At 41.9% G+C, this 25,932-nt stretch overlaps 1 protein-coding gene across 2 annotated transcripts; it reads left to right on the plus strand.

Moving 5' to 3' along the window:
- Nucleotides 1-4,944: 4,944 nt before the first annotated feature.
- EED (embryonic ectoderm development) lies at nucleotides 4,945-23,556 on the plus strand. 2 transcript variants are annotated; one of them, XM_069808524.1, is made up of 12 exons: nucleotides 4,945-5,105; nucleotides 7,860-8,012; nucleotides 13,413-13,505; nucleotides 15,559-15,624; nucleotides 16,363-16,488; nucleotides 16,607-16,688; nucleotides 18,284-18,375; nucleotides 19,365-19,498; nucleotides 20,626-20,731; nucleotides 21,507-21,665; nucleotides 22,114-22,187; nucleotides 23,228-23,556. In XM_069808524.1, exons 1-12 carry the CDS (start codon nucleotides 4,983-4,985, stop codon nucleotides 23,352-23,354), a joined length of 1,335 nt encoding a protein of 444 aa, XP_069664625.1. In that variant the 5' UTR covers nucleotides 4,945-4,982; the 3' UTR covers nucleotides 23,355-23,556. The 2 variants fall into 2 exon arrangements, with proteins under 2 accessions (XP_069664625.1, XP_069664626.1); XM_069808525.1 differs by lacking the exons at nucleotides 16,607-16,688; nucleotides 18,284-18,375.
- The last annotated feature ends 2,376 nt before the right edge of the window (nucleotides 23,557-25,932 follow it).

A 25,932-nucleotide genomic window follows, 5' to 3' on the forward strand; every position in this document is an offset into this window, starting at 1 on the left:
CTGTAAATGCCGGAGCTCTAAAAACTCAGACTCATAGCTGCTCCACTGAGTAATGGGAGAGGTTTGAGGGCAACAGATACTGCCTGGGGAGAGTACCCCTCCAGCCTTTTCCATGCTCCTTGTGGCAGTGGGAACAACAAGTTTAGTTTTCCAGGGCTCTGCTCCTTGATCTGTCTGCCCACTAGCTATTTCAAGTATCCTCCTTTCCTAGCACAGCCCCTTCACATTTAGGATGGCAAAATTCAGTGTTACCTAGACAGTTGAGAAACCCTGGGCTAATTCTTTAAACCACCTCTATTTCTTACATTCTTTCTTAAGTATCGTCTACTGCCTACTCTTGGAGAAGAAAAAAAAAAAAGTACTGAGCTGCCTGGACCAGCTGATTGCCAAAATCAGCACCAGAAGAATGCAGGAGGGTGGTGGTCCTTCTGTTTTATATAGACTACCTGAAGCATAGCAAGGAAGAAAGATGCCAGGGGAGATGTCCTGCTGGACCTGCTGCAAACAAGAAAGAACTGGTTGAAGATGTGAAGGTGCAGTCTTGGCTGCAGCAAACACAAGACTGTAGAGTTGAAAATCTTGAGAGAAATGACCAAGGCAAGTAGTAGAATCACAACCCTGGACTTCAAGAAAGCAGATTTTGGCTTACTCAGGAATCATCTTGGCAGGATCCAATGGGAGACTGCCCTAGAGGGCATGGGGCCCAGGGACAGCTGGTTGATCTTCACGGAGAACCTCCTCTAAGAAAAAGAGCAGTCCGTTCTGATGCACAGAAAATCAGGCAGCTATGGCAGGAGGCCAGTATGGATGTACAAGGGACTCCCAGCTGAGCTCCAACACAAAAAGGAAGCGTACAAAAAGTGGAAGCACAGATGGGCTGCCCAGGAGGAATAGAGAGACACTGCTTGAGCATGGAGGGCTGGTGTAAGGAAAGCCAAAGCTCAGCTGGAGTTGAAACCAGACAGGGAGGTGAAGGTTAACAGGAAAGGCTTCGGTAGGCACACTGGCAGCAAAAGGAAGGATGAGGAAAATATGGGTCCGCTGCTCCAATGGAGCACGGGACACAGTGACAAAGGACGTGGAAAAGGCTGAGGTACTCATTGCTTTTTTTGCCATGTTTTTTTCACTGATATCGTCTGCCCTTAGGCTTCCCAGTTCCCCAAGCCTAGTAGCAGCCTGTGGGAGTGAAGCAGTACCCGGCACAGCTGCTAGGGAGCACTGAAGCCAACTGGACATACACAAGTCCACAAGACCAGATGGGATGCAACAAAAGCTGCGGGAGGAGCTCGCCAATGTCATTGCGAGGCTGCTCTCTATCATCTTTGAAAAGTTACGGAGATCTGGGGAAGTTCCTGATGACTGGAGATGAGTAAAGGTCACACCTGTCTTCAGGGAGGGCAAGAAGAAAGATCCAGGGAACGACAGGCCAGTCTGCCTAACCTTAGTCCCTGGGAAGGTGACAGAGCAAATCCTTCTGGAAGCCACATCCAAGCACATGAAGAAGAAGGTAATTGCGAACAGCCAGCATGTATTTACCAGGTCAAATTGATTGCTTTCTACAATGACATCACTGGCTGTGTGGACAAAATGGGAGCTGTGGATGTTGTAAACGTTTTACAAAGCTTTTGACATGTTTTCCCATAGTACCTTTACAGTCAAATTGGTGAAATACAGCTGGGTAAGTAAGTGGACTACAAGGCAGGTGGAAAGTTGGCTTAGCCATTGGCTCAAAGAGCCAGTGGTACAAAGTCCAACTGGCTGCAGGTTGCTACTGGCATCCCTCAGGGATTGCTGCTGGGGCCAGTACTGTTTCATGTCCTTTACTGATAACCTGGATGATGCGATGGGGCGCAATCACAGCAAATTTGCAGACAATACTAAACTGGGGGTTAATGATTGATAAGCTGGAGATCGGGGCTTCTATGCAGAGTGTCCTAGACAGGTTGGAGGAATGGATTCACAGGAACTTCATGCAGCTCAACAAAGGCAAATGCGCTGGGGGAGAAATAGCTTTATGCAACAGTAAAGGTTAGGAGTCAACAAAGGAGCCTAGTGGAAAAAGACTCGGAGGTCCTGGTGTACAGCGAGTGGAACACGAGTCAGGAGAGTGCCCGTGCGGCAAAGAAGGTTGACCACACACAAGGCTGCTCCTAGCAAGAGTGTAGCCAGTAAGTTAAGGGAAGTGGATCTTCACCTCTGTTTGGCACTTGTGAGACCATACCTTACAAGTGACCAGTTTTGAGCTCCCCAGTACAAGAAATAGATTGATATGCTGGATTAAGCCCAGCAGAGAGCCACCAGGCTGGTCAGGGGACTGGAGCTCATGATGTATGAAGAAAACCTGAACGAACTGGGTCTGTTCAGCCTTAAGAGAAAGCTAAGAAGGGAGCTGATTGCTGTCTACAGCTGCCTAATGAGAGGATGTAGAGAAAACAGGTGCATGGGGAAAGGATGAGAGTGGAGGATGAGGGGCGAGGGACACAAATTGAAGCATGGGAATTTCTGACTCATTACAAAGGAAAAAAAAGGTTACCATGAGGGCAGTCAAACACTGAAAACAGGGGACCACAGTGGCTGCAAAATCTCTTGTATTGAGGTATTCAAAACCGGACCCAACGAGGCCTTGAGGACCCAGCTTTAACTGGCCCTACTTTGAGCAAGGGTTAGAGATGATGACTTCGCAAGTCCCTTCCAATCTACATGATCCCATGATTCTGTGAAGAAGTGTGCCTTGAAGAGAATGAATGAAAGGAGTGAGAGTGATTTACTTTCAACCCACATATATAAAAATTATTTCAATGTCCCTGAATGATCCAGAAATATTCTGGGATGTAAAAAAAAAACAACCCGAAACCAGCTCATCTCTTAAGACCCCATGTCTTCAAGGCATTCCAGAAATTCTTTTTTTTTCCTGACATTTAGTATTGCAATCTTATGAGAACTCACATTTGGCAAAATCCTCCCATATATATCTAATTTAGCCCTCCCAAGTACCCACCATGTGCTTTTAAAATACCACTAAATCATTGCTACTTGAAGCTGACTGCAGAATTTTAAAAAATATTTTACTGTTCTCCCATTTTCCTCTACACACTAAGTCAAGGGCCCTACTACTTCCTAGTTAATGTATGTACGGTATTTATATAGCAGTATCATACTAATTAAACAAATCATGAACTATAACATATGTATTTTTTCATAATACTCCCCTGGGATGTAAGAAATGCTTCTCCCATAATACAGTTGAGAAACTGAGGTACAGAAAAGCATGGAGGTTTTCCAAAGAGAATCTCAGCAGAGCACAAATTGAAGCAAATTCTCTGAACTTTCAAGCTTGTGTTTAACCACATGACTAATTCTTCAAATAAAGCTTGATGAAGTGTACTGTGGCTTTTGGAAACTCGGCTCCCCTGGTGTACCAGCCTTTCATGTCTTCTGAGAAAGCAAAAAAAGGCAAGTGGTTTAGACTAAGAACTGTCTAGAGAGACCAGCAGGATTGTCACCTGGAGAAGGAAGTCCTCTGGCATCCAGAAGACAGGCAAAGGCATAGACCAGTCTGGGCCCAGTAAGTTGGTGGCAGTGACTGAACGGGTTGATTCTGGGTGTGGGTGGGGAACTTTCCTGCATGCAGGCCAAGAAGCACAGGCTAGCTGAGACTTTCACTTTCCCTATGTTTTGGATGAGCCGGTGAAACGCGGTGGAGTTGAATGTGTAGCTGGCCATCTGGAGGATGTCAGCTGACAGCTGTGAAATGAAGGGGAGCTGTCTTCTCTCCAGTAGCTCAAGGGCACCCACGGGGAGAAGTTAAAAACCCTCACCTCTGAGAACTTTGTGCCTGCCCTTCTTTCAACAGACTGCAGCACAGTCATGATTTAGTCTTAATTAAGATGCCAGTCTAAAAACATCCTGTCGTATTTTAAAAACAAGCCTGTTCTTTCTTTGTATATTTTCCCACAAACACTTTTATCACAACCTTGATCTTACAGCACAGACCCGAGCAGAGCTTTTATTAATTGTAAGCTACAACCTTTTGCTATATATTATGCAATGCTTCACTGGAGCCTACAGTTCTGCAGATGAAAAGAGAGACGGTTTATTGCTAAAAACACTAGAGTACATGTACCATTTTAAGCATATCTCTTCCTCTTCATCTCTGGAGGTTATGTGAGATTAAGTTTTACATACAGGGCACGGCTCACCTCTGTCACTGCTCTCAAAGCAATGGCTTTTTGAGAGTGGAATGTCTCCCTCAGGGAGGAAAGACTTGTTTCAGCCCCTACAAGAAAAGCAGATAAGACGCTGTGCCTGCAGGCAGATTACTTTTCCCCTTTGGTAGAAGTTTTTTTACTGTGCATAATTATTATGACTCTGGGACCTGTGGTTTCTGAAATAAATAAATACAAATCTGGCAACCGCAGTTACTTCATTTATAGTTGTAGTAGGAACTTGCCAGGGAGTACAGAAGCAGGCAGCAGAGCAGAGCCTATCTCCCTTCTGCGGAAACACCGTTTTCAGACTAAAGGACTTTTGTAGAGCAAGAGGAGAACAACAACAGCAACAACAAAACCCCTTTAGGCGCAAGAAACGCCACTCGGCAACCGCGGGAAGACGGGCAGCGGGACCGTTAACAGCCGTGGCGACAGGGACCGCTTGTTTCTACCTCACACGCGTCCTCGGCCAGCCCTGCCTGGCACGGCCGCGCTACCAGCAGCGGCATAAAGTGCCACCAGCTGTTAAAAGACGGGTTAAATCGACGCCCGGCCCCGCCGAGGCGAGCGGGCACCGCGCCGTCCCCTCAGCCGGCGGCGGCGGCCCCCTCAGGCGCCGCGCGCCGCCGGGCGCGGGAAGAGCCCTTTTTCAGCAGTGTGGCAGCTCGCCGCTCCCCGCCCGGGGAACGGGGCGCGGGGGCTGCTTTACGGCAGGCGTTTCGACCTCCCCGTCCGCGCTTTGCGGCTGCGTGGCGGGGTTGGGGGGCGGGGAAGATGTCTGAGCGGGGAGAAGCCCCGGCGGCGGCGGCGGCATCGGCGGGAGAGATGCCGGCGAAGAAGCAGAAGCTGAGCAGCGACGAGAACAGTAACCCCGGGGACCTGTCCGGCGACGAGAACGTGAGGCCGGGCGGGGGAGTGAGGCGGCTGGAGCCGGGGTGGGGGGGGGGTGGGGGGGCGTGGGGCGGTGAGGCGGGAGCGGGGCCTCACGCCGGGGGCGGGCGGGAGCGCTGAGGCGAGGGGGGCCGCCGCCCCCTCTCACCCTCCCTCCGGCCCCCGCTGTGAGGAGACAGAGCTCCCGGGCCGGCCCCCTCGGGTGTCCCGCGGCCCGAGGGCCCCGTCCGACCCCGGCGGGGCGGAGAGGAGGGTGTCAGCCCGCCCGCCTCGGCTCGGTGGCCGGTGCTGGAGGCGGGCGGGCCGTTGGAAGGGAGGCGGCGGTGTGAGAGAGAGCAGCGTGGGGCTGGGAGGCACTCGCTTGTCCTCCACGTGGGGTGAGGGAGCATTTGAGGCCCGGGCTGCGTGTCGAAGTCAGCTCCGGGATGTCAGACTTTTTTTTTTGGTGCAAAAGAGCAGGGTTTTTCCATCTTTTTCTCGCAGTTTTGTGTCGTGTGCCCTCACCGTCACGTTGCAGAGTAACATGCAGCATAAATTTATGCGTGCAGCCCCTGGGTGAATGAGGAATAGGGCATAGTGCTCCCAAGCTTCTGTCAGCGGGGCATGAGCACTGTCATCTCTAAGTTAGGCTAAAATCTAGTGTTCAGAACACAGGTAAGGTGATCGATACAGAATAGCTTTATGCTTGAAACATAAGTTTAATCTGAGGTATCTAGCAATCACGTAGTTCCTGAGTGGGGGGGTGTTAGCTTTATGCAGTGTGGGTTTTCTTCTGGTTAGAGCATTTTTCCAGAAAGTGAGGGATCTGGACCGCATCTTCCACAACCTGTGGAAGTCCTGCTTGTGAGGCAACAGGCAGGTTCAAGGTGCTCCGCACCACTGCCGCTGAATTTTTTTACTGCTCAGCAGCATTTGTGAATCCAAGTGTAATTTGGTGACAAAGGCGTTCAGGTTTGCTTTGGTGTCCGTTGTAGGCTATCAGTGACCACGGATGCGGGCTGTCTGGTTACTGAAAATGTGACCTGTCCCGGTGGTGAAAGGACTCCCTTTACAAGAGTTTGTGACTGGACTTCACTACTCCTGAAAGACGAGGGTTCGGTTTGAAGTTGGCATGAAGCGTTGATTTGGAGAAAGGGTGCATTTTGTTCTGCCAGTATCCTGGGTGAAAGTTTGTCAGTTATGTTGTAGCTGCAGATACCCTGTGTAGTTGCATCATACCAGGTACCTGGTGTTCTTATATTGACAGTATCTAACTAGTCCAGAGAAAACTTCAGTCTTGTGAAGTATTATGACTCTGGCTAGCAAGTGCGCTTTGGAGACAAGACTTTGGCAAGCTCTGAAATTTCTTAGGGCAAAGGAGAAGAAACTGGAAAATGTAAAAATTGTTAAACTCGGTTATGCATATTAGGGGAGGGTTGGCTCTTCTAGGGGTGCAACGTGAAGGGAATCTCTCCAGGTTTGGGCACTTGGCTTACAGGCTTGCGTGTTGTCTGTCTTCCTTTTTCTCCTCTCAATGTCCTGATTTTCAGAGTTGTTGGGCAAACAAAGACCAGTACACCTCTACCGGCTTCTGATGGTACAGATATGAAACTGGGACAAAGAATAAACGTTTGGTGGGACTTGGTGTATTAATGTTTATAGCTGACCTTATTCTTTATTCCTAGTGGAGTTCCTGATGCAGCTTCATGTTACACTTAATCTCCTCTAGTGTCAGGCTCTTGCCTGCCTCTGTCTCCCTTAATTCAGCTGTAGAAATCGCATGGCCTTGGGATGAGTTGCTTCCCCCCCACTACTCTGATAGAAAGTGAACAGACTACCTGGCCAGAAAAAAACCCAAAAAACCAAACAGTTGATTTTTAACAAGCTGAACTTATATGGAAGCACAGGGTTGACAGTTATGATGCAGGTAAAGTTGAGGTGCGCTGTGATGGGTGATGCAGGGAATAGAAATGTCCTTTTGAGTAGTGTCCTGCAGTCAGACTGCATATGAAATTGTAGTTTCTGTTAATTGTCTGAAGGTGATCTAAAACTGCTCAGCGACTGGGAGGGTTGTTTTGCACACCCCCCTTTTTTTTTTTTTTTTTTTTTTTTTCCAGTTCTCCTCATCCTTACCTTAGCTTTGGCTGCTGACAGTTGGAGGGCCAGTTGGATTACTTAGCTGATCAGACAGCAAGCTAATTTTTTTGTTTGTTGTTTAACTTAGCTTTTAGTTGAAGCAAGTATTGTAGGAAAAAGCAGGAGGGAGACGTGGGACTTCCTCTTCTAGTGGCAGTACTGACTTACTGCAGGACTGTGCTGTGCCTGATGCTGCTGAAGGGCGTACCGAAGTCTCAGAACGGTTAGATTCTTGGTATGGCTAAGCATAATGTTTTTACACGAACAACTTCTTCCTTCACTACTTCAGAAGTACTCATTTTGTCTACGTCAAAGATGTTTTCTAGGGAAAGCAACCACTTTATCTTTCGACATTTTCTTAAGAGCAGCTACCGGTATTCTGAAGAAACTTCACTAGATCATAGTTCACGTCTCTCCCTCTTGGATTAGTCCTCATGTGACTCATGTTCTGTTTCTAGGGAGGAATGCTGTTATGTTAGTAATAGATTTAAATACGTGAATCTAAATAACACCAAGTCCTCAGAGATCTTCTGTTCTTACGGAGGAGAAGGAAAAGTGAAAAGGCCAAGTGCTGCAAAATTAGTTGAATTTGTACAGCAGTTAATGATATCTTTATTACATTCTATATAATTTACATGTTTTCAGGATGATGCTGTTAGTATTGAAAGCGGTACTAACACCGAACGCCCTGATACACCAACAAACACTCCTAATGCACCAGGAAGAAAAAGCTGGGGGAAAGGAAAATGGAAGTCAAAGAAGTGCAAATATTCCTTCAAATGTGTAAATAGCCTAAAGGTAGGTGTGTGTAAGCTTCAACATGGGAACGCTGGGTACCACTTGCTGACAGTAATATTAATGTTGACTGTGAGACAGTGTCAAGGCAGATATTTATAATATCTGTATACAATTATGTTCCGTGGTCATTCGAAGAAAGTACCTTTCTTATTTGTAATAGCTGAAGTTTTGGAGAGAAAGGATACTCAGAAATAGGAGACAGTAGGTAGTGCTGCAATTAACCCAATTTTTTGGGTACAGGTTTGCAAAGTTGTGTGTGATGTGTTATACTTATGTATTTAATTGAAGCTGTAGTTGCTTGAGATAAGAAACTGGATAAACAAATACAAATAAAACAAAACCTGTGACAACTTGATGCAAAGCACAGAACCTGTACAGATTTTTCTACCCATTGAAATGTATTTTAAAAAAAACCCAAACAAAACAACCCAACAATCCTGAAATAGTTTTTTCCTCACACTTACCAGATCAGGTGTTTTCTGTCCTCTGGCAATTGTCATAAATGCTGTATAGTGCAATTTCCTTAATTTATTGTGAGTGTTGTGATTATGAGTTTGCACCATATCTAGGTCATATTTATCTTCCCACATAATACCTGATGGTATTAAGGGATGTGGATTCATGGTCTTCACTCCCTGTTCTTGTGTTTTAGGGTATTATTGTTTTCATCTGCACTGGTGACACACTATGGTGGACTGAATGAATTTTCTTTTTGATTCTTTTACACTGTCAGGTTGTTGTTTCTTTCATTCCTCAGCCTTGTGTGGGATATTTATGTGGTAAAAGCTGTAAATATGCCATCTGACTGATTTTTACAAGATTTATAAATAAAGAAAAGGTTGCATCTGTAACAAGATGGGAGTTTTGCTAAACTTTATATTTAGCTAACAAGAGGATGTGTGCAGCTCCATAGTGGATATTATTTTCTGCAGAATTGCTTTGAGAGGTTTTTGTTATTCCTCCACACTTAACAGTTGAGCTGTGCTGATGTAGCTGTTTCCAGACTTTGGCTTCAGACTGCCTCACTGAAATGCTGGGGTAGCAGAGCGGGAGGTGATGAGAGCTTTGGAGCATGGAAACCTCCTCAATGACCTTTGCCACTGGAGAAATTGTGATAGGAAGTTATACTGACAAAAGTATCTGGAAAACAAGTTGATCTTAATGTGTTTTTTGAAGTATAAAAATTATTTCCAGTGCCTTCAGGGTGTAGGAGGAAAGGAAGTTCTTTCATTTTCACCTAGGTAGGCAGCTGTTCCTGTGATTTGCATGAATTGCCCCTGCAGATAGTGCCTTTTGTGGCTTCAAGTCATACTTCAAACACAGGCGCAGGCCTTTCGGAACCCAAATGTTTAGCAAGTTCTGAGTTTTTCTAAGCATATTGGTTTTCTATCTGCAGATCAAATATTCCAAAGGGGTTAGTACTTTTCAAGTGTCTTCTGGGAAAACAGAATATTCCCTCACCCCAACTTCAACCCAGGCCCCAATATGGGGTCACCCAAAAGACCACCGTATGAAGTTAAGCAATCCCTGACTTCTGTGGATTTGGATCAGGGCCTGGGAACAGATTCCTGTGCAAGTGGAGTCAAGCTGTGAGGGAGTAAATGTAGCATTTCAGCTAAGTGGGGTATTTTTATTATCTTCTTTTTCCCATTTCTCTTTGAACTAAAATTAATGCTAATAATAATAAACGAGCATGTTAGTACAAAGACTAAGTAGCAGCCAAATTTGGTAACTCCTTTTTACTTCATGTTTGAGAAAGCCTCTCTTTTCTTTTTCCTGTTCTTCCATACTAATTTTGCAGATACTGTGGAGATAAACTCTATTGAATATTGTATATGGGTTCAGAAAGACACTTGTGACTCTTTGCATATCACATTACATATCCCATAGTTTATATGTCTTTGAACTATGCTGTAAGGTGCATGTACTGAAATTAATGAAGAGTCGACATGATTTAAAGACATGGAAATTAATTTTAATATTCTTTAGGAATGTATAAATTATGCGTTTTTCCACTTTCCTACTCTTGTTTTTCCCTCTTATTTTGCTTTTTACTTTTTTCCCCTTGGGGAAACAAAGAAATATGGCCATTACTGTCTACTTTGAATGTTAAATGGTTATGATTCAGCCTGAAAAACTCAGCGCTTGCTAAATATGCTTTTTAAACACTACTGTGGAAGTTATTTTGGGTGAAATTTAAGCATCAGGAAAACAAAAATATAACTTGGAAAATGACAGGAAATAAAAAACTGCCTTTTTTTTTTTTCCTTTTTGTAGTACTGAGTTACTATAAGGTACACTGAGAAGTCTTTGCTCTCTGTGGGCTGAATGGAAATGTAGTTTGTAAATGAGCATATACAGCTAACAGATGCCCATCCTCACAGATCCATACGTGTTTTGCTTGTAGATCTTTCAGCAAAGGACCGTGTGTGTTCTGTGTTGATGTGCTCCCTTTAAAACAATACTATTATTTGCCCTATCCTTTGCTCTTGCTTAGGGTGTGGCTTAGTGGTTGTTAGCAGTCCGGTGTTGTCGCTCAGCTTCTACTCGCTGTCCCCTGAGCTGGGAATTGGTAACCAACCACATGCAAGTCTCTAGCTTGTTGATGTGTGAAGGAGAGATAACTAAAACCATTACCAATAATGGCTTGCTTCCACTTCTGGAACTGGAAATGCATGTGTGGTCAGTTGGTTCCCTGCTGGCAGTGTGGGTGACAGCGTATTAAAATGTCTTCATGTAGTTGCAGGTGATCATTTTTTGTGTTGGCATAGTATTTACTTCACTGCCTTCGGTCTAAAAACAGGTCTAGTCTTATTCTCTGACTGAACCTGAGTTGACGTTGAGTGAGTAAGGGCAGAACTAACCATTGACTATTTATGTATTTGCTTTTGTAACACTTGTAGGTCTATTTTCTCCTCTGCCTTCTTTCTCTGGTGCATGAAGAACCTGAGTACTTTGGGTTTTGTGCCCTTTTTTCATACCAGGGTCAAGATGGCATTTCACAAGTCTACTTTTGGACCAGCATCTGGGTCACTCTTCTGTCTGTACAAACTAGTGGTCAGATTTGCATGACATACTTGGCATGTCAGAATAACCATAATGTGCAGCACATAAAGCGTAGTGTTTTTAAAAACCTGCTTCATTGTTTAGAACTTGGGTCAAAAAGTAGGGTGGACAAGTATTATCAAAATAGCGATGTGCCGTCTCTGACCAGTGAGGATGATGGTAGTTTAAATTAAGTGAGCATAACTTCTGCAGATACCCTAGTGACTTCCTGCAAGAGCCTCTGCCTGACTCCTTCATGCATTAAACACCAGAAGAACTGCAATATGTACAGTCAGGCTGTTGGAGGTTGTCGCACTTGATGTGAGGAATGTAGTGCAGATGATGCAAGTAGTCTAAAGACATTTGTCTCGCAGAGTAACTTTTCCAGGGAAATAGGTTGTCTTTGAAAAAGCTTACTAAGTACTTCAGGTATGTACCCAAATATAGAAATATAGAAACAGTATAGCCCTCTGTTGTATCCCTCTACTTACTATGTATCACCCTAGTCTGGGTCCTACCTAGAAAATCACAAATTTATGGCAACTTATGCTGGAAAAATATCCTATCCTGAAGGGGAAAAGCATCTTCCTCTTCATTTTTTTCCCCATTTCACTAAATTTATCAGAAACGGTGCACATCACAGAGAACAAGGTTATTCCAGAGAAACAAACTTGAAACCTGCTAATATATCTCTGTAATAAAGGAGTAAGAATCCATGCATTTTACCTGTGCTATCTTCATGTGGTATGTCAAAAGCCCTCAGTATTCACCAGCATGAACTCTTTCATACAGAAATTCAAAACCAACTAATTATTAGTGGATTTTTTTTTTAATGTAATCTGTATTTGACCTCTCAGCCATTCTTTTCAAGGAAGACTTAAAAACACTCAAAAAATAAGCCTAGAAAGTAAAATTCATAACTTTATTGGATAGTAAAAATCATGGCTTTCTGTATGCAATTTTATGGCATACAGTTTTCTTCATTCTTAATCTCTAATTAAACTATAATGCTTTACAGATGCTGAATACTTGCTTTTTCCTTCTGTCCTGGGGTCACTAATAACCTTGCTACTTTTTCCTTTGCTAATATCCCATATCCCTCATCACGTAAAGCTACTAGTCTGTTCTTTCATGTTATGGTGGGTAATACTTCGGGCTAAACTTTTAACTATTCTTTTTAATCTGTATTCAACTTTGAAAGTTGTTATCTCTCTTAAAGAAGTGCGGGAGGGCCTTCATCTCTGAAAGATTTTCTCCCTTCTTTTTCTAGCTCTTCTAGCTATTTCTGTTAATAACAGATACTGCCTTTCTCAGTAAATAGTGGCATTTTAAATTCTTCCAGACTTCCTTACTTTTCTTTTTCTGAGTAGTGTTGGACTCCCTACCCACACCCCCTCCTCAAATTTATTCTTTGGTTCTTGGATAGGCCAGAGCTGCCAGGGCTAATATTTCTCATGTTGTTTCTGAGAAGCACTGCCATTTGAAGGCTGCTTAACAGCCGTCATGAGACACTTCCTTCCTGCCTGCACTGTCCCAGACAGTCCCCTGTGGGGAGGCACTTTAATGAACATTATTCTTACTGAAAACATCCTGTCAGGACAGGCCAAAATACTGTTATCAATTATTAGCAAGCACCACCATATTCATAAACATATTTGCTTCTTTTTTTTCTCTATTAAACTGATGTAAGCTGTATAAAAATAATACTTGGCATTTCTCTGGTAACTTCGTGAAGGCGATCTGAAAACACTTTGTGGATGTGAACTTTGCAGCGGCATTGTGATATGCTGGAGAGAGTTTGTCATGTCTGTGATAGAGTTGCAAGACCTAACTGTGCTGTAATAGTTAAATGTGACCCTTCTCCACCCTTATACCAGTATAATTCTGTGTCCTGATAATTCTCCTCTGTAAAGTTGTAAATCCTTGTGTGGAAGTAGTTAGAACAATGTAAAATGCATATACACGTGGTCTTAGATGCAGAGGTTGCCTTGCTGAAAATTGCAAAACAAAGTAGTAGAGCTGCAAATACAAGTCATGAGTTCTGCCAGCTTCTGGCCATAACTGTGAGACAACAGTTCTTCCCCTTCACTTTTTTTAAAAGCTTGGTGGGGCAAGAAAGGGGGGAGTGTCAGAATGTTCATTTGACCTCCCTTAAGACAGCCAAGTTAAAATGTGATGTTACAAAACTGTTCTTTTTAACTGTTCACTATCTGAACTTATACTAAATGCAAACCCAGTAGTTTGAGGAGGAAAACATATCAATTAAACTGTTTACCACCACAGCTGAACTTCACAGAAATAATATGCCTGTGGGTTTTGGTTTTTTTTGTCTCTAATCTTACTTTACATCTACAGGAGGACCACGGTCAGCCATTGTTTGGAGTCCAGTTTAACTGGCACAGTAAAGAAGGTGATCCTCTTGTTTTTGCCACTGTAGGCAGCAACAGGGTGAGTAATCTGTTTTTAACCATAAGCCCTTCTGTGTGGTTCTGCTTGCATTCTTTTTTTAACAAAACCCTTTACCTGTGTTTAGTACAGACACGGGATACTTCATATTGAAAGTTTTATTTCTGAAGTATGTAGCATCTGTTATCTGGGAGAGTTGCATCCTCTGGATTGTTTTATGAAGTCATGTATCAGCTATTTGGGAATTAGCCTATATATTAAAGAAGAAAAATCCTTTGGTAATATAAATGTGGGGTAAGGAAGAGAGGAGCATAAATGTATCTTCTCACTAAAATTACTCTTAGATGTTATTGTTTCCAAAAGGTCATATGCGCTAAAATGGGATGAGAAGTGTCTGCAATGATGCCACACTGCTCACTAGCTAAATTAATGGCCTGTGTGGAGTGAATTTACAGGCTTTTTCTGAACAAGGATCTATGTAATTTCAGTCTTGAAAATAACTCCTGAAGTGCATTCTGTGCAAGTGTGAATAAACAAGAAGCCTTTCATTTCCAGGTTTGTTCCACCTGGCAGTTACCAAGAATGCTAAACTAAGATTAAACAAGGTATCAATGACTCATTAAAAGACCAAGTTATGTTAGAGATGGTGTGGTGGGCTGATCCTGGCTGGACTCCAGGTGCCCACCAAAGCCACTCTATGACTCCCCTCCTCAGCTGGACAGGGGAGAGAAAATACAATGAAAGGCTTGTGGGTCGAGATAAGGACAAGGAGAGATCACTCAGCCATTACTGTCATGGGCAAAACAGACTAGACTTGGGGAAAATAGTTTAATTTATTACCAATCAAATCAGAGTAGGGTAATGAGAAATAAAAACTAAATCTTAAAACACCTTCCCCCCACACCTCCCTTCTTCCCAGGCTCAACTTCACTCCCGAATTCTCTACCTCCCCCCCAAGCAGTGCAGGGTGATGGGGAATGGAGGTTGGGGTCAGTTCATCACACGTTGTCTCTGCCGCTCCTTCCTCCTCAGGGGTAGGACTCCTCACTCTTCTCCTGCTCCAGCGTGGGATCCCTCCCACAGGAGACAGTCCTCCACAAACTTCTCCAACATGAGTCCTTCTCACAGGCTGCAGTTCTTCATGAACTGCTCCAGCGTGGGTCCCTTCCCCGGGCTGCAGTCCTTCAGGCACAGACTGCTCCAGCGTGGGTCCCCCGTGGGGTCACAAGTTCTGCCAGCAAACCTGCTCCAGCGTGGGCTCCTCTCTCTCTCCACGGGGCCGCAGGTCCTGCCAGGAGCCTGCTCCAGCGTGGGCTTCCCATGGGGTCCCAGCCTCCTTCGGGCATCCCCCTGCTCCGGCGTGGGGTCCTCCCCAGGCTGCAGGCGGAGATCTGCTCCCCCGTGGAGCTCCCTGGGCTGCAGGGGGACAGCCTGCCTCACCATGGTCTTCCCCACGGGCTGCAGGGGAATCTCTGTTCTGGCACCTGGAGCATCTCCTCCCCTCCTTCTGCACTGACCTGGGGGTCTGCAGGGCTGGTGCTCTCACATATCCTCACTCCTCTTTTTTGGCTGCTGCTGTGCAATTTTTTTCCCCATCTTAACTCTGTTCTCCCAGAGGCACTACGACTGTCGCTGATGGGCTCAGCCTTGGCCAGTGGCGGGCCTGTCTTGGAGCCGGCTGGCATTGGCTCTGTCGGACATGGGGGAAGCTTCTAGCAGCTTCTCACAGAAGCCACCGCTGTTGCCCCCCTGCTACCAAAACATTGCCACAGAAGCCCAATACAGATGGCTGCAGTAACTAATTCCAAATAGAGTTTAATCTTACTAAGACTATTCAAATAATAGATTTAAATATCTGGGAAGGACTGCTGACAAGTCCTGGAGTGGTGCTTTACTGAAGCTGCTGTGAGCATTCTTTTATCAAACCATTTCCACCTGTTAGAAACAAACATGATAGATGAGATCTGAACCATAAAGGCACACTACCTCTCCCCATCAGGAAGTGAATACACAGGTGCATGTGATTTCCTTCTGAAATACCACAAGTAAGCAGCAATTGCTCCTACTTTTTTTTTTTTTTTTTTTCCCCCTCCAGGTTACTTTATATGAATGTCATTCCCAAGGTGAAATCCGTCTGTTGCAGTCCTACGTGGATGCTGATGTATCCTTTTAAGTTAAAAAGCCACTTCTTTCCTTCCTGTTTATCAAAAATGAAGAGGCTTTGTAGGAAAAAGCATAAGAAGGTTTTGTCTGTGATTTCATACTTTGCTCGTGTGGCACATTCCTTATGTTAGGTCCAAGTCTTACCACCTTCCCACATCCTAGAGACCCTCCTATTGAAAAAGTATTAAAAATGCAGACTCATGGTCCATGCTGTATTAAAATATTGGAAAACTGATATTCCATCTGTTTCATTTTCCCAATGCTAATATTTGTGTAATGTTTTACATTCACTGCTTTACAGCGGTCTCCATTTCCCTGTGATTTGGAACTGGATTTAAAGCCTAAGAATAATGTTCCATGGTCTGAAGTGGTAATAACTTGTATTGATCATTTGCAGTACACAAGTCAATAACTTGTGAACTCAGTCTTGATTCATCCTCATTTTATTCCCAGTCTTGGGATGATTTGGAGAAAGAGGTTGAAAAGTGATGCCAAGAGAAAAAAGGTGTTCTTTGTATGCTAAGGAACAGAAGTGGGGAAACTGACATCTATAGAAAAGGTGATGTTGCTTGTATTTGCAAATGTATTATGAAATATGTATCTTTTTGTTATTGGGTCTAGCAGAGACTCCTGGGACCTTGCATAAAGCAGCATTTTAAGAGGAAAAAAACCCAAACCACATTGTTTAAAAAAAAAAATCTGTTTCTTCTATGGTCCTTAATGTGAGATGTTGTAGGCAGATGAGAATTTCTATACCTGTGCATGGACATATGATAGCAATACAAGTCATCCTCTTCTGGCTGTGGCAGGGTCCAGGGGTATTATTAGGATAATTAATCCTATTACAATGCAGTGCATAAAGGTGAGTGCTCCAAACTTAGAGATACAGCTTGCATTTCAGTAAGGCATGAAACTTATGTCTTCTAAATACATGTAAACATGAGGGGAAATGATAACTTGGTCTCTGAATTCTATCCCAGCACTACGTGGGCCATGGAAATGCAATCAATGAACTGAAATTCCATCCAAGAGATCCAAATCTCCTTTTATCTGTAAGCAAAGGTGAGGAAAAAAACCTCTTTTGTTTTTGTTTAAATCAGGATACTTTGGATTGGATTTTGGTCTTGAAAATGGCCAAAACCTCATGATTTTTTTATGAATGGCACTGGAAAAGTTTACCTTGAAAGTCTAGAGCAAATCTTGCTCTTTTATGGCTATATATCTTGTACATATTAAATCCATGGCCTACAATAAACATAACTCCACCTGTGGTGCAAAGGGATTATGAACAGTGCTGCTTTTAGGAAAGAAGAAACATGAGCATTGGGTTGCTCTTTCCTTTCCAACAGTCGAGTTAAATTATTTTCAGTTGTTGAATCATGTTGCCATCTAGTGGGGATGTCTTTATGTCGCAGACAGCATCCACCACTGTGTTCACGGGGAAAACTTCGATTCTCTATCGCTCAGGAGCAGCTCTGACTTTAACTGGACTTTGTGTAAAAAGCATATTAGTGAAGGGAGAAGTGAGTTTTTGGTACGGTGCCTTATGGGCTTGTCCAGAACGTCTAAACAGTCACAACTTCCTAATCTTGACTATTTTGTTAAGTAAGGGAATATTTGATCTGCCGCAAGAGCAAGCCTTCAGGAATGCTCGAGTTGGAAACGTTAACATGAGGAGACTTGACTTTAGCCTATTTGGTATTACTGATGAAGCTACACGAGAATAGGAGTTGGGAACCTCTGTGATTCTTGCAGCTGTCAAGTTTGTGCTGTGGGTCTGTAACATTGAATTTCTTTGAGTTCTGTATATATTATATATATTTTTAGGTTCTCTTTTTAATAACATTTTGACGTGAGCCATAGTACTACAAGTTTTAATGTGCAATCTCTGGACCAGGTACTATCTCCGAGAGGGCATGAGGCAGGAGAATATTGGAGTCTCAGAACTGCTTGGCTGAGAGATGAGTAGAAAAAGAGGAAAATATTTTAGACTGTGTGGCTTTTCAGTTGATATTGCTGTAATTCAGTGCAGTGTACTTGTGGAATCCAAAAGAGAAATACACTAGAGGTTCCCATTTCCAAATGGGAAATACAGTAGAAGTTCTTCATTAGAAATTGTTAAAACTTTAAGTAAGTGGATTAGTCTGATTGGCTTTGGAGTACATATTGTTTATAGAAACAGTTTCTTCCATCGCTACAGTCTGTGGTTCATAAAGAATAATATTTTAAAGATTAAAAAAAAATTGGAAAATCAAAACTTCTCTGAATGTTGATGTAAGAATAGCTGAAAGGAATTCTAGTGTTTTTTTGATATGTACAATTATTTTTGAGATAAGACTGAAAGAAAGCACACTTGTCCAAGATTAGACTCTTCTTTGCTTTTCGGATGATCTAAAGATCCAAGTATATTTTTGTTAGAAGCTGTCCTTAGGGGAGGGGGGTGGGCACACTTTCTCAATTACAGAAGTCCTCTAACAACAGTTTAGTTGTAATGGCAATTTTAGTTAATGCAGTTCCGTTGTTTCTTACAAGTGAAGAAGAATTAAGTGCCTTTCTGATGTTTACATGAACACCTGTTATTGAAATTAGTTAAGCTGAAATATATTATTCATATGTACATATAAAAAGCAGCATGTAATTTTATTTGTTCTTTATAGATCATGCATTGAGACTGTGGAACATCCAGACAGACACGCTGGTTGCAATATTTGGAGGAGTAGAAGGGCACAGGGATGAGGTGTTAAGTGCAGTAAGTGGAAGACTGTGGGGCAGTGATTTAGATTTACAAAGGGTAGTAAGCCTACAATATGCAACTTTTTATCCTCTTGTGCACTGTTTTGATATTATACCTACTTAAAAAAAACCTGAAGTGCATAAATACTGTTTTAAGGGGATAGACAAGTTTAAATCTAAGGTGGTTTGATTGATCTGGCCACCTCTCAATATACAGGACAGGTGTTCACTTTCTATGCCTTTCAGTAGCTAGTTTTCTCACAGTGCAGCCTAGAAGCAAACAAAACAGCTCAGTGGGGCTAGAAAGAGTAAAAAGTTTTCACGATGGTCCCACTTTTCAAGTTCTTGAGGTCTTATCAAGCCAAAGCAGCAAGAACAAATAAGCTTTGAGAGACATGGTAGTGAAGGAAATAAGTTATTTCAGGTGAGTTATGCTGCTTTTCAGTGGCTGTGAACAGACAGACCAGCGCTGCTGGTACCCAGCAAATAGCAACTACAATAGTTGACTTCTAATACACTGCTCTTAAGAACTTTTTCCATTCCTGTTGTGTGACCTGAAAGGTGAGGGGTGCATCTATATGAAACCTGACACTATTATTCTCTTGTGGTTCTGAATAGTCATCACCCATGTTGTAGCTCTGGAATTCTGCCAAAGTTGGTTCTGAATAGTCATCACCCATGTTGTAGCCCTGGAATTCTGCCAAAGTTGCTCCATAAAATGAAACCTAGGGAATTTAGTGAGGTGGGAGCACTAGCAGTAGATTCATTGTCTGTCAGTGCTGTTGAATATGCCTCTCTTTCTTGAGAGAGAGTAAATATAATTAAGATACTGTGCTTCTTTACAGTGAGCAGGATTAAGTTATTAGTATTTTTCTATTTGAAATACACAGTTTTATTGCATTCTCTAAGCCAAAAATGCTGTTTTGATGGAAATGATGGAGTAAAATCTGAGTTGATATAATGCAGCTTAGGCTGGGGGTCCTCAAAATTATTTCATATACATAGGATTATGATCTTCTTGGTGAAAAAATCATGTCCTGTGGGATGGATCACTCTCTAAAACTCTGGAGAATTAATTCCAAGAGAATGATAAATGCCATCAAAGAGTCTTATGAGTACAACCCAAATAAAACCAACAGGTACGTAGTCTTCATCTTCTTGGCCGTCTTTGCAAAACATGAATATTCTTATCAATGGCCCAGGTTAATTCATATCCAAATTGGGAGTTCTTGGGGATAGCGAGTGACCTGGGGATTGTGCCGGGTACTGAATCTCTCTAGAAGATGTCTTATTGATGTTTGCTTCAGTAGAATTTTATTGAATTCGGATTTAAACTCCTGACACTTTTATTTTTAGATATCTTAATTATTTCTTATCTGCTTGACTAGAAAATGTCTGGGATTATTATTTCTACATTCTTAATTAAAGCTTGTATTTCACCATGTTTCAAGGTGTCAATGGCTTTTCTTTCTCTCACCTCAAAATTTCTAGGAAGGAATCAAATCTGTATAATTAAATGTAGGAAATAGTTTTATATTGAGTAGTTATTATTATTGTATATGTTATTTGACTTTGGGGTGGGGACAAAACTGTTTACACGGTAATAACCTTAATTTTCATCATTCTCTCACCTCAGATATGAGTCAATTGTCAAGTAAACATAGCAATTAGATACATGATAGATAAATCATCCTTTATGAAGTTCCTCAACTTTTTAATCTTAACTTCCAGTTAAACCATTGAGAGAATTGAAGAGTCTAAAACACACTGAACATGTTCAGCAGTGAGACTAGCTATGAAAATACTCTCGGGTTTTTTTGGTAATGTTACCAGATATTAAATGATGCTTTTTTAGCGTGCCTTTTTAAAATTATGATTTTTTTTTTATAGTGTGCATTTCTATTTAACAATTTAGATGTTGTAGACACAGCATCAGGAAAACTGAGCTTTAATTAGTTCTTGAAGTATTTGGCAACAGGAGCTGTATTCAGTGTCTGAAGGAGTGGTTTTGCTCAGCACTGTCTCTGCAGATTCTTGTACATGGGAAACTAGTTATTTCATTAGGAACGAGGATGAAAATGGTCTGTTCCCATTATTAAAAAAAGAAAAGTCATACAGGCAGAGCTGTTTCTCCCTCTACTTTGTTGTATAACTGTTAAAAAAGACAGGCTTTTCCTTCTAACATCGAGATGTTAAAACCGGCCATTAAAAATTAGACTTGTGCTTCTGTGTTTCTCTGAGCCTCACTTGGCAATTTTCTCCTTAGGCCTTTTATTTCCCAGAAAATACACTTTCCTGACTTTTCTACAAGAGACATACATAGAAACTATGTTGACTGTGTACGATGGTTGGGAGATCTAATTCTTTCCAAGGTAATGTTGCAGCTTTTTCAGCTGAGTTACTCTTATTTGCTTGTTTTAAGGATCTTAAACAATAGAAGTTTTACTAGCATGGGGTCTTAGGTTAAATCACTGTGCTGGGTCAAGTGGTTTTATGGAGTGTATTGTGAACTTTGTCAACTGTAAGGATGTGTGGATAAGGAGCTTGTACTTAAAAAGTAAAATTATTACTACGGCTGTACCTCTGCCAAAAGTACAGGTATACCAGCTAACCAGAATCCGCATGGAATGTACAGAGAGTATATAGATACTGATGAGGTGTCCTGCTGCTAAAGGGAGAAAAGAGGGTTCCCATAATGGAGTAACTTTGATTAACATGTTGTGTCCAGTAGTAACATTTGCTTGCATATATGTGGTCCAACTGCCTCATTGCCAGAAATTGGTGCATGCGCAGTCCTGTTGGTCGAAGGGATTGGGTGAACAATCCTCAAATTGAGGTTAATTTAAACTGCTCATGAAAGTGCGTTTGAGCACATCTGGTTGACTTCTTCTGAAGCGGGTGAGGGAGGGCTCCTGCAGTCCTGTTGCCTGGCAAAGCTGCGAGGGCAGCAGGCTCCCAGCGATGGGCAGCGATGTATTATTGGTGAAGTGGCTGTGATCTAAGGACAGAGGTGAGATTTTTCCATTGTATTTTTTTTAATGTAATTGGGAAAGCTATGAGATGAAATGTTTGGTTATAATTATAGTTGTGAATGTGCAGTATAAATGTATATATAGGTGATTTTTTTTTTTCATTGTTTCCCCCCAGTCTTGTGAAAATGCCATTGTGTGCTGGAAACCTGGCAAAATGGAAGATGATATAGATAAAATCAAGCCCAGTGAGTCAAATGTGACCATACTTGGGAGATTTGATTACAGCCAGTGTGATATATGGTATATGAGGTTTTCAATGGATTTCTGGCAAAAGGTATGTGTGAGCTTTGACTTTGCTGTATTTGAAGGTGCATAACTTTCCAGTGATTCAATATTTATGGGCATAGGAAGTCTTGGTTCATGTGATGTGATGTTTGAGAAGCAGAATTATTTGCTGCAAGGGGCTTTATATGAAACTGGAGGAGCTCCAGATTTTCATTCTGGGTTCTGCCTGGTGGAAAAAGTTCCACTGAATAAATACTTATTTTCCATCAAGGGTATGTTTATTGATAACTTCCTTCCCCATCTGCAGAGATGGATAATAAAGTGGAAGAAAGGAGGCAAGTTTTATATAATTTCTAGTCCCTCCAACAAACTCATTAAGTCATTCATGTTCAAACATTCACACACAACTTACCAGTTATAGAGCCTTTATAAAATCCTGGCTTCCATTTTTTGAGATAGTATTTTAAAACTTCTATATCCTCTGCTTTCTTTCAAAGATGCTTGCTCTGGGCAATCAGGTTGGCAAACTTTACGTCTGGGATTTAGAAATAGAGGATCCTCATAAAGCCAAGTGAGTACTTTTTTTTTTTTTTTTTTTTTTCCTTTTATTTTTAAGACAGGGAGTTGGGGTATTTCCCTTTTTCCTTTACTGATAACTATAGAAATTCTTTAACAGTAGTAGTCATTTTCCATTTTAACTACTAGGTAAATAAACATTCTGAGCCCCTGAAGGTTAACATTTATTATTTTTTACTGATTTATTATTTATATTACAGTAGTGCTGAGAGGCCCCAATCAGATTGTGCTGGGTACCTTATGTAGATACAGTAAAAGACAATTTGTTCCTCAAAGAGCTTACAAACTAATTAGGTGGAAAATTTACAAAGCAATTAAGATAAGATGCGCTAGGTGGGTGTAGCACATGACAAAGGAGAAATAGGTGAAAGGACTAAAGTAATGAGAGTATAAAGGTTAGCTATGAGCACAATGTGGAGAAAACAGTATGGCTTTCCAGTTCCTCGCCTGTGTGGCCAGGCAATTTCACTGCGTGTCTTACATATATATATCAAAACATATAAATGCAAAAAACCTCCACACCCCGCATCCCTTCCCCAACCCTCCTCCATTACATGTATAAAACATATATACACTATGTAGATAATATATGCATTATATTTGTATATACACTATATAATTATACTTTTATATAGCTTATATGTATTAAAAATATGTGTGTGTGTGTATATATATATACACATAGACATACAAAGTTCCTGAAAATGCTGCAGTCTTTAATCACCCAATTACGATATTTTATTCCTAACCACTGGGAAAGAACACTGATGAAGTCCTAAATAATGTGATTCAATAAGCTTTCAATTAGTGCTTCAGTGAAAACTAGGAGGATGAGAAATGGCAGTGGGTGAACAGGAAATTACTGCTTTCCCAAGTCCACATTTGGAATACAAAGTATACCATGAAAGGCATAATCCTGTTGCCCTTCAATTCCTCCTAGGTCACATAAGTAAGAGGTTGGTGCAACAGTGCTCCATAATGTAGTAGCAAGTGCAGATTTAACGTCGCAGCTGAATAATTTTCTTTTATTTATAGGTGTACGACTCTCACTCATCCTAAATGTGTCGCTGCCATTCGACAAACCAGTTTTAGCAGGGATAGTAGTATCCTTATAGCTGTGTGTGATGATGCCAGTATCTGGCGCTGGGACAGACTACGATAAATTACTTTTTCTTAATTCAAAGTAGAAAATATATTTTCAAATTATAATATAGTCTGTTAACTCGCTAGTATGGTAGATGCATTTAGTGTAGACTTTCTCGAAGGTTCAGCAGGCTGGAGCTGAACTTAGTGATGTTTACATTCTGTGTATTGTTCTGCTTGAAATTGCTGCTTTTAATAAAAAGAAGTATTTTTGTAAAGTTTTCTGAATTGTCCATTTTAATTATTTCCCACAATATGTTTTAATTTATGGCCTAAGAAATTGCTTTGCAGTATACGGTAACTTGCTAGAAGTTTGATATGGGTATGCTTGCGGTTGTATTTGTGCCTTTTTGACTGAAAACCTAATGAAGCTGTTGAATATTATCCAGGGACCACACAAAGGAAATACTACACTTAAGAATATAGTATAAATAAATGTTAAATCATTGCTGAAAATATTTTTAACTCATTCCTTAAGTTAGTTGCCCATTGAAATTGATTAAGTTTTAATAATCTCAAATTGGCATGTGCTTTTCACTATTTTTGTTACTGATTGGGGGGGGGAACTTTACTGGTGCTTTTTTTTTTTTTTTTTTTAGTGTATCCCATTGCTCTACTGTTTGGATTTTGGCTGTTCAGTTACTATGTTTCTCTTAAACCAAAGTCAGTTACTGGAAATGTATTTTAATTGCCTCTATTGTCAGTATCCCCAAATAGCCTCATCAATGTTTTACTTGCCCTAGGAATAATGAATTCTAAAATCAATACTATTTCATATAGGTTTAAAATATGTACAATTAATAAAAATGAAAGGGGAAAAATGGATAAGTTAGAATCACAGAATAGTTTGGGTTGGAAGGGACCTTAAAGATCATCTAGTTCCAACCCCCCTGCCATGGGCAGGGACACCTTCCACTAGAGCAGGTTGCTCAAAGCCCCATCCAACCTGGCCTTGAACACTGCCAGGGATGGGGCAGCCACAACTTCCCTGGGCAACCTGTGCCAGTGCCTCACCACCCTCATCATAAAAAATTTCTTCCTGATGTCTCATTTAACCCCACCTTCTTTCAGTTAAAACCATTGCCCCTTGTCCTGTCTCTAAAGGCCCTGTAAAGAGACTTTCTCCATCTTTCCTGTAGGTCCCCTTTAGGTACTGGAAGGCTGCTGTAAGGTCTCCCCAGAGCCTTCTCTTCTCCAGGCTGAACAACCCCAACTCTCTCAGGCTGTAATAGAGGGCAGACATCATTAACAGTGATAATTTGTGTTCAAAACACTTGTGTATATCTTGTCAGCCTATAGCTGAAAAGTTAGTGTTTGTATTCTGGAAGTGGTCCAAGACATTGCACAATAGCTGTATGTACCTGAATGAGGAAGAAGGTTAATAACATTTACTGAAGCTGAGCTGTTTACATACTTTTTTTCCTACTGTACTCTTCTTATCCTTCACCATAATGTATTACTTGTATTTATGTAATATCCTAACAAATTCTTTTCAAGTGCACTATCATTGGCAACATAATAGTGCTTTTTTCATCAGTATTTAAGTAGTCCTGTCTGCTACTGCCTTGTTAAGTGACTATCTGGCTTTTATAATTCAGGATATTGCTTCTTCCTGTTACAGTTTGGGAAGCTTGTAAATGCTCTGTTTAGATAAACTACCTGTTCAGTTTGAAGTAATAGGACTAAGTCAGTTTTGATTTGTGTCCTTGGGAGCCTCCAAAAAACCAAAGTCTGGAACTGGCAAGTAGTTTACAAGTCTTAGTCTGTAATGTATGATTTTTTTATCCTTTTCTGTTTTTCTTATTTAAATCCTTGTCTTTAGTACAGGGGAGGTGGGGTAGTACCATTGTAGCACAGGTCTGTCTAAAACCAGTGTTTAACTGAGCTGGATTCTGGACCTTCTTTTTCTTGCACACTGAGCTGGATTCTGGACCTTCTTTTTCTTGCACAAGCCAAGTGGCCAGGATGCTCGCTCTCGGAAGGGGTGCCCCTGAGTGAGTGGTCATGGGGACATGATCAGGAAGCCAAGTGTAAAACCAGAGTCGGCCAGAACCAGGTACAAGCCTGAGTGTTGGAGGGAGGAGACTGAAGTACTGGCAGAGTTGAACACAAATTAGCTGGAGGAGAAGACAACAGGTGAGACTGGAGCATGGAGGTAGTTTTTAACCTCTAGTTCTACTGCATCTGCAGAACTGCTGGCACTGTATGAAGCAGCGTCTATGCAACAGCGATGGCCTGTGCACCTCAGAGTTCATTTTGCGGAAAGTATGTGGGGTTGTCAGAGTCTGAAAACTTGTGGGGTGGGGATGTGGTTGGGAGAGCACTCCAAAAAGGCAGTGGGAGTGCTCAGGCTTCCTCCAGCTGTCAAGGAAAGAGCTTTGATCAGATGAGCTAAACTATATTGAGAACACTTGGGTTGGAGGCTGGTATCATTTAGCCTTTGCAAATGCTTTACAGTAGCATGCCAGTGGACTATGTCTTCTGTGTTTTCCCACATCCAGGGTTGAGAATGAAATGGGGCACAAAAGCAGCAGGGATTATTCAGCCATGGTTGGGTTTTTTTGGTATGTTAAGTGGTACATTCTGACAAATGAGCT

This window comes from Haliaeetus albicilla, chromosome 20 (assembly GCF_947461875.1).
Source record: "Haliaeetus albicilla chromosome 20, bHalAlb1.1, whole genome shotgun sequence".
NCBI classification, from domain to species: domain Eukaryota; kingdom Metazoa; phylum Chordata; class Aves; order Accipitriformes; family Accipitridae; genus Haliaeetus; species Haliaeetus albicilla.

Coding starts and splice junctions, on each gene's coding strand:
- EED (XM_069808524.1), top strand. CDS start 4,983: ATGTCTGAGCGGGGAGAAGCCCCGGCGGCGGCGGCGGCATCGGCGGGA. Junction 5,106..7,859: donor ACCTGTCCGGCGACGAGAAC/GTGAGGCCGGGC, acceptor ACATGTTTTCAG/GATGATGCTGTTAGTATTGA. Junction 22,188..23,227: donor GAGGATCCTCATAAAGCCAA/GTGAGTACTTTT, acceptor TTTTATTTATAG/GTGTACGACTCTCACTCATC.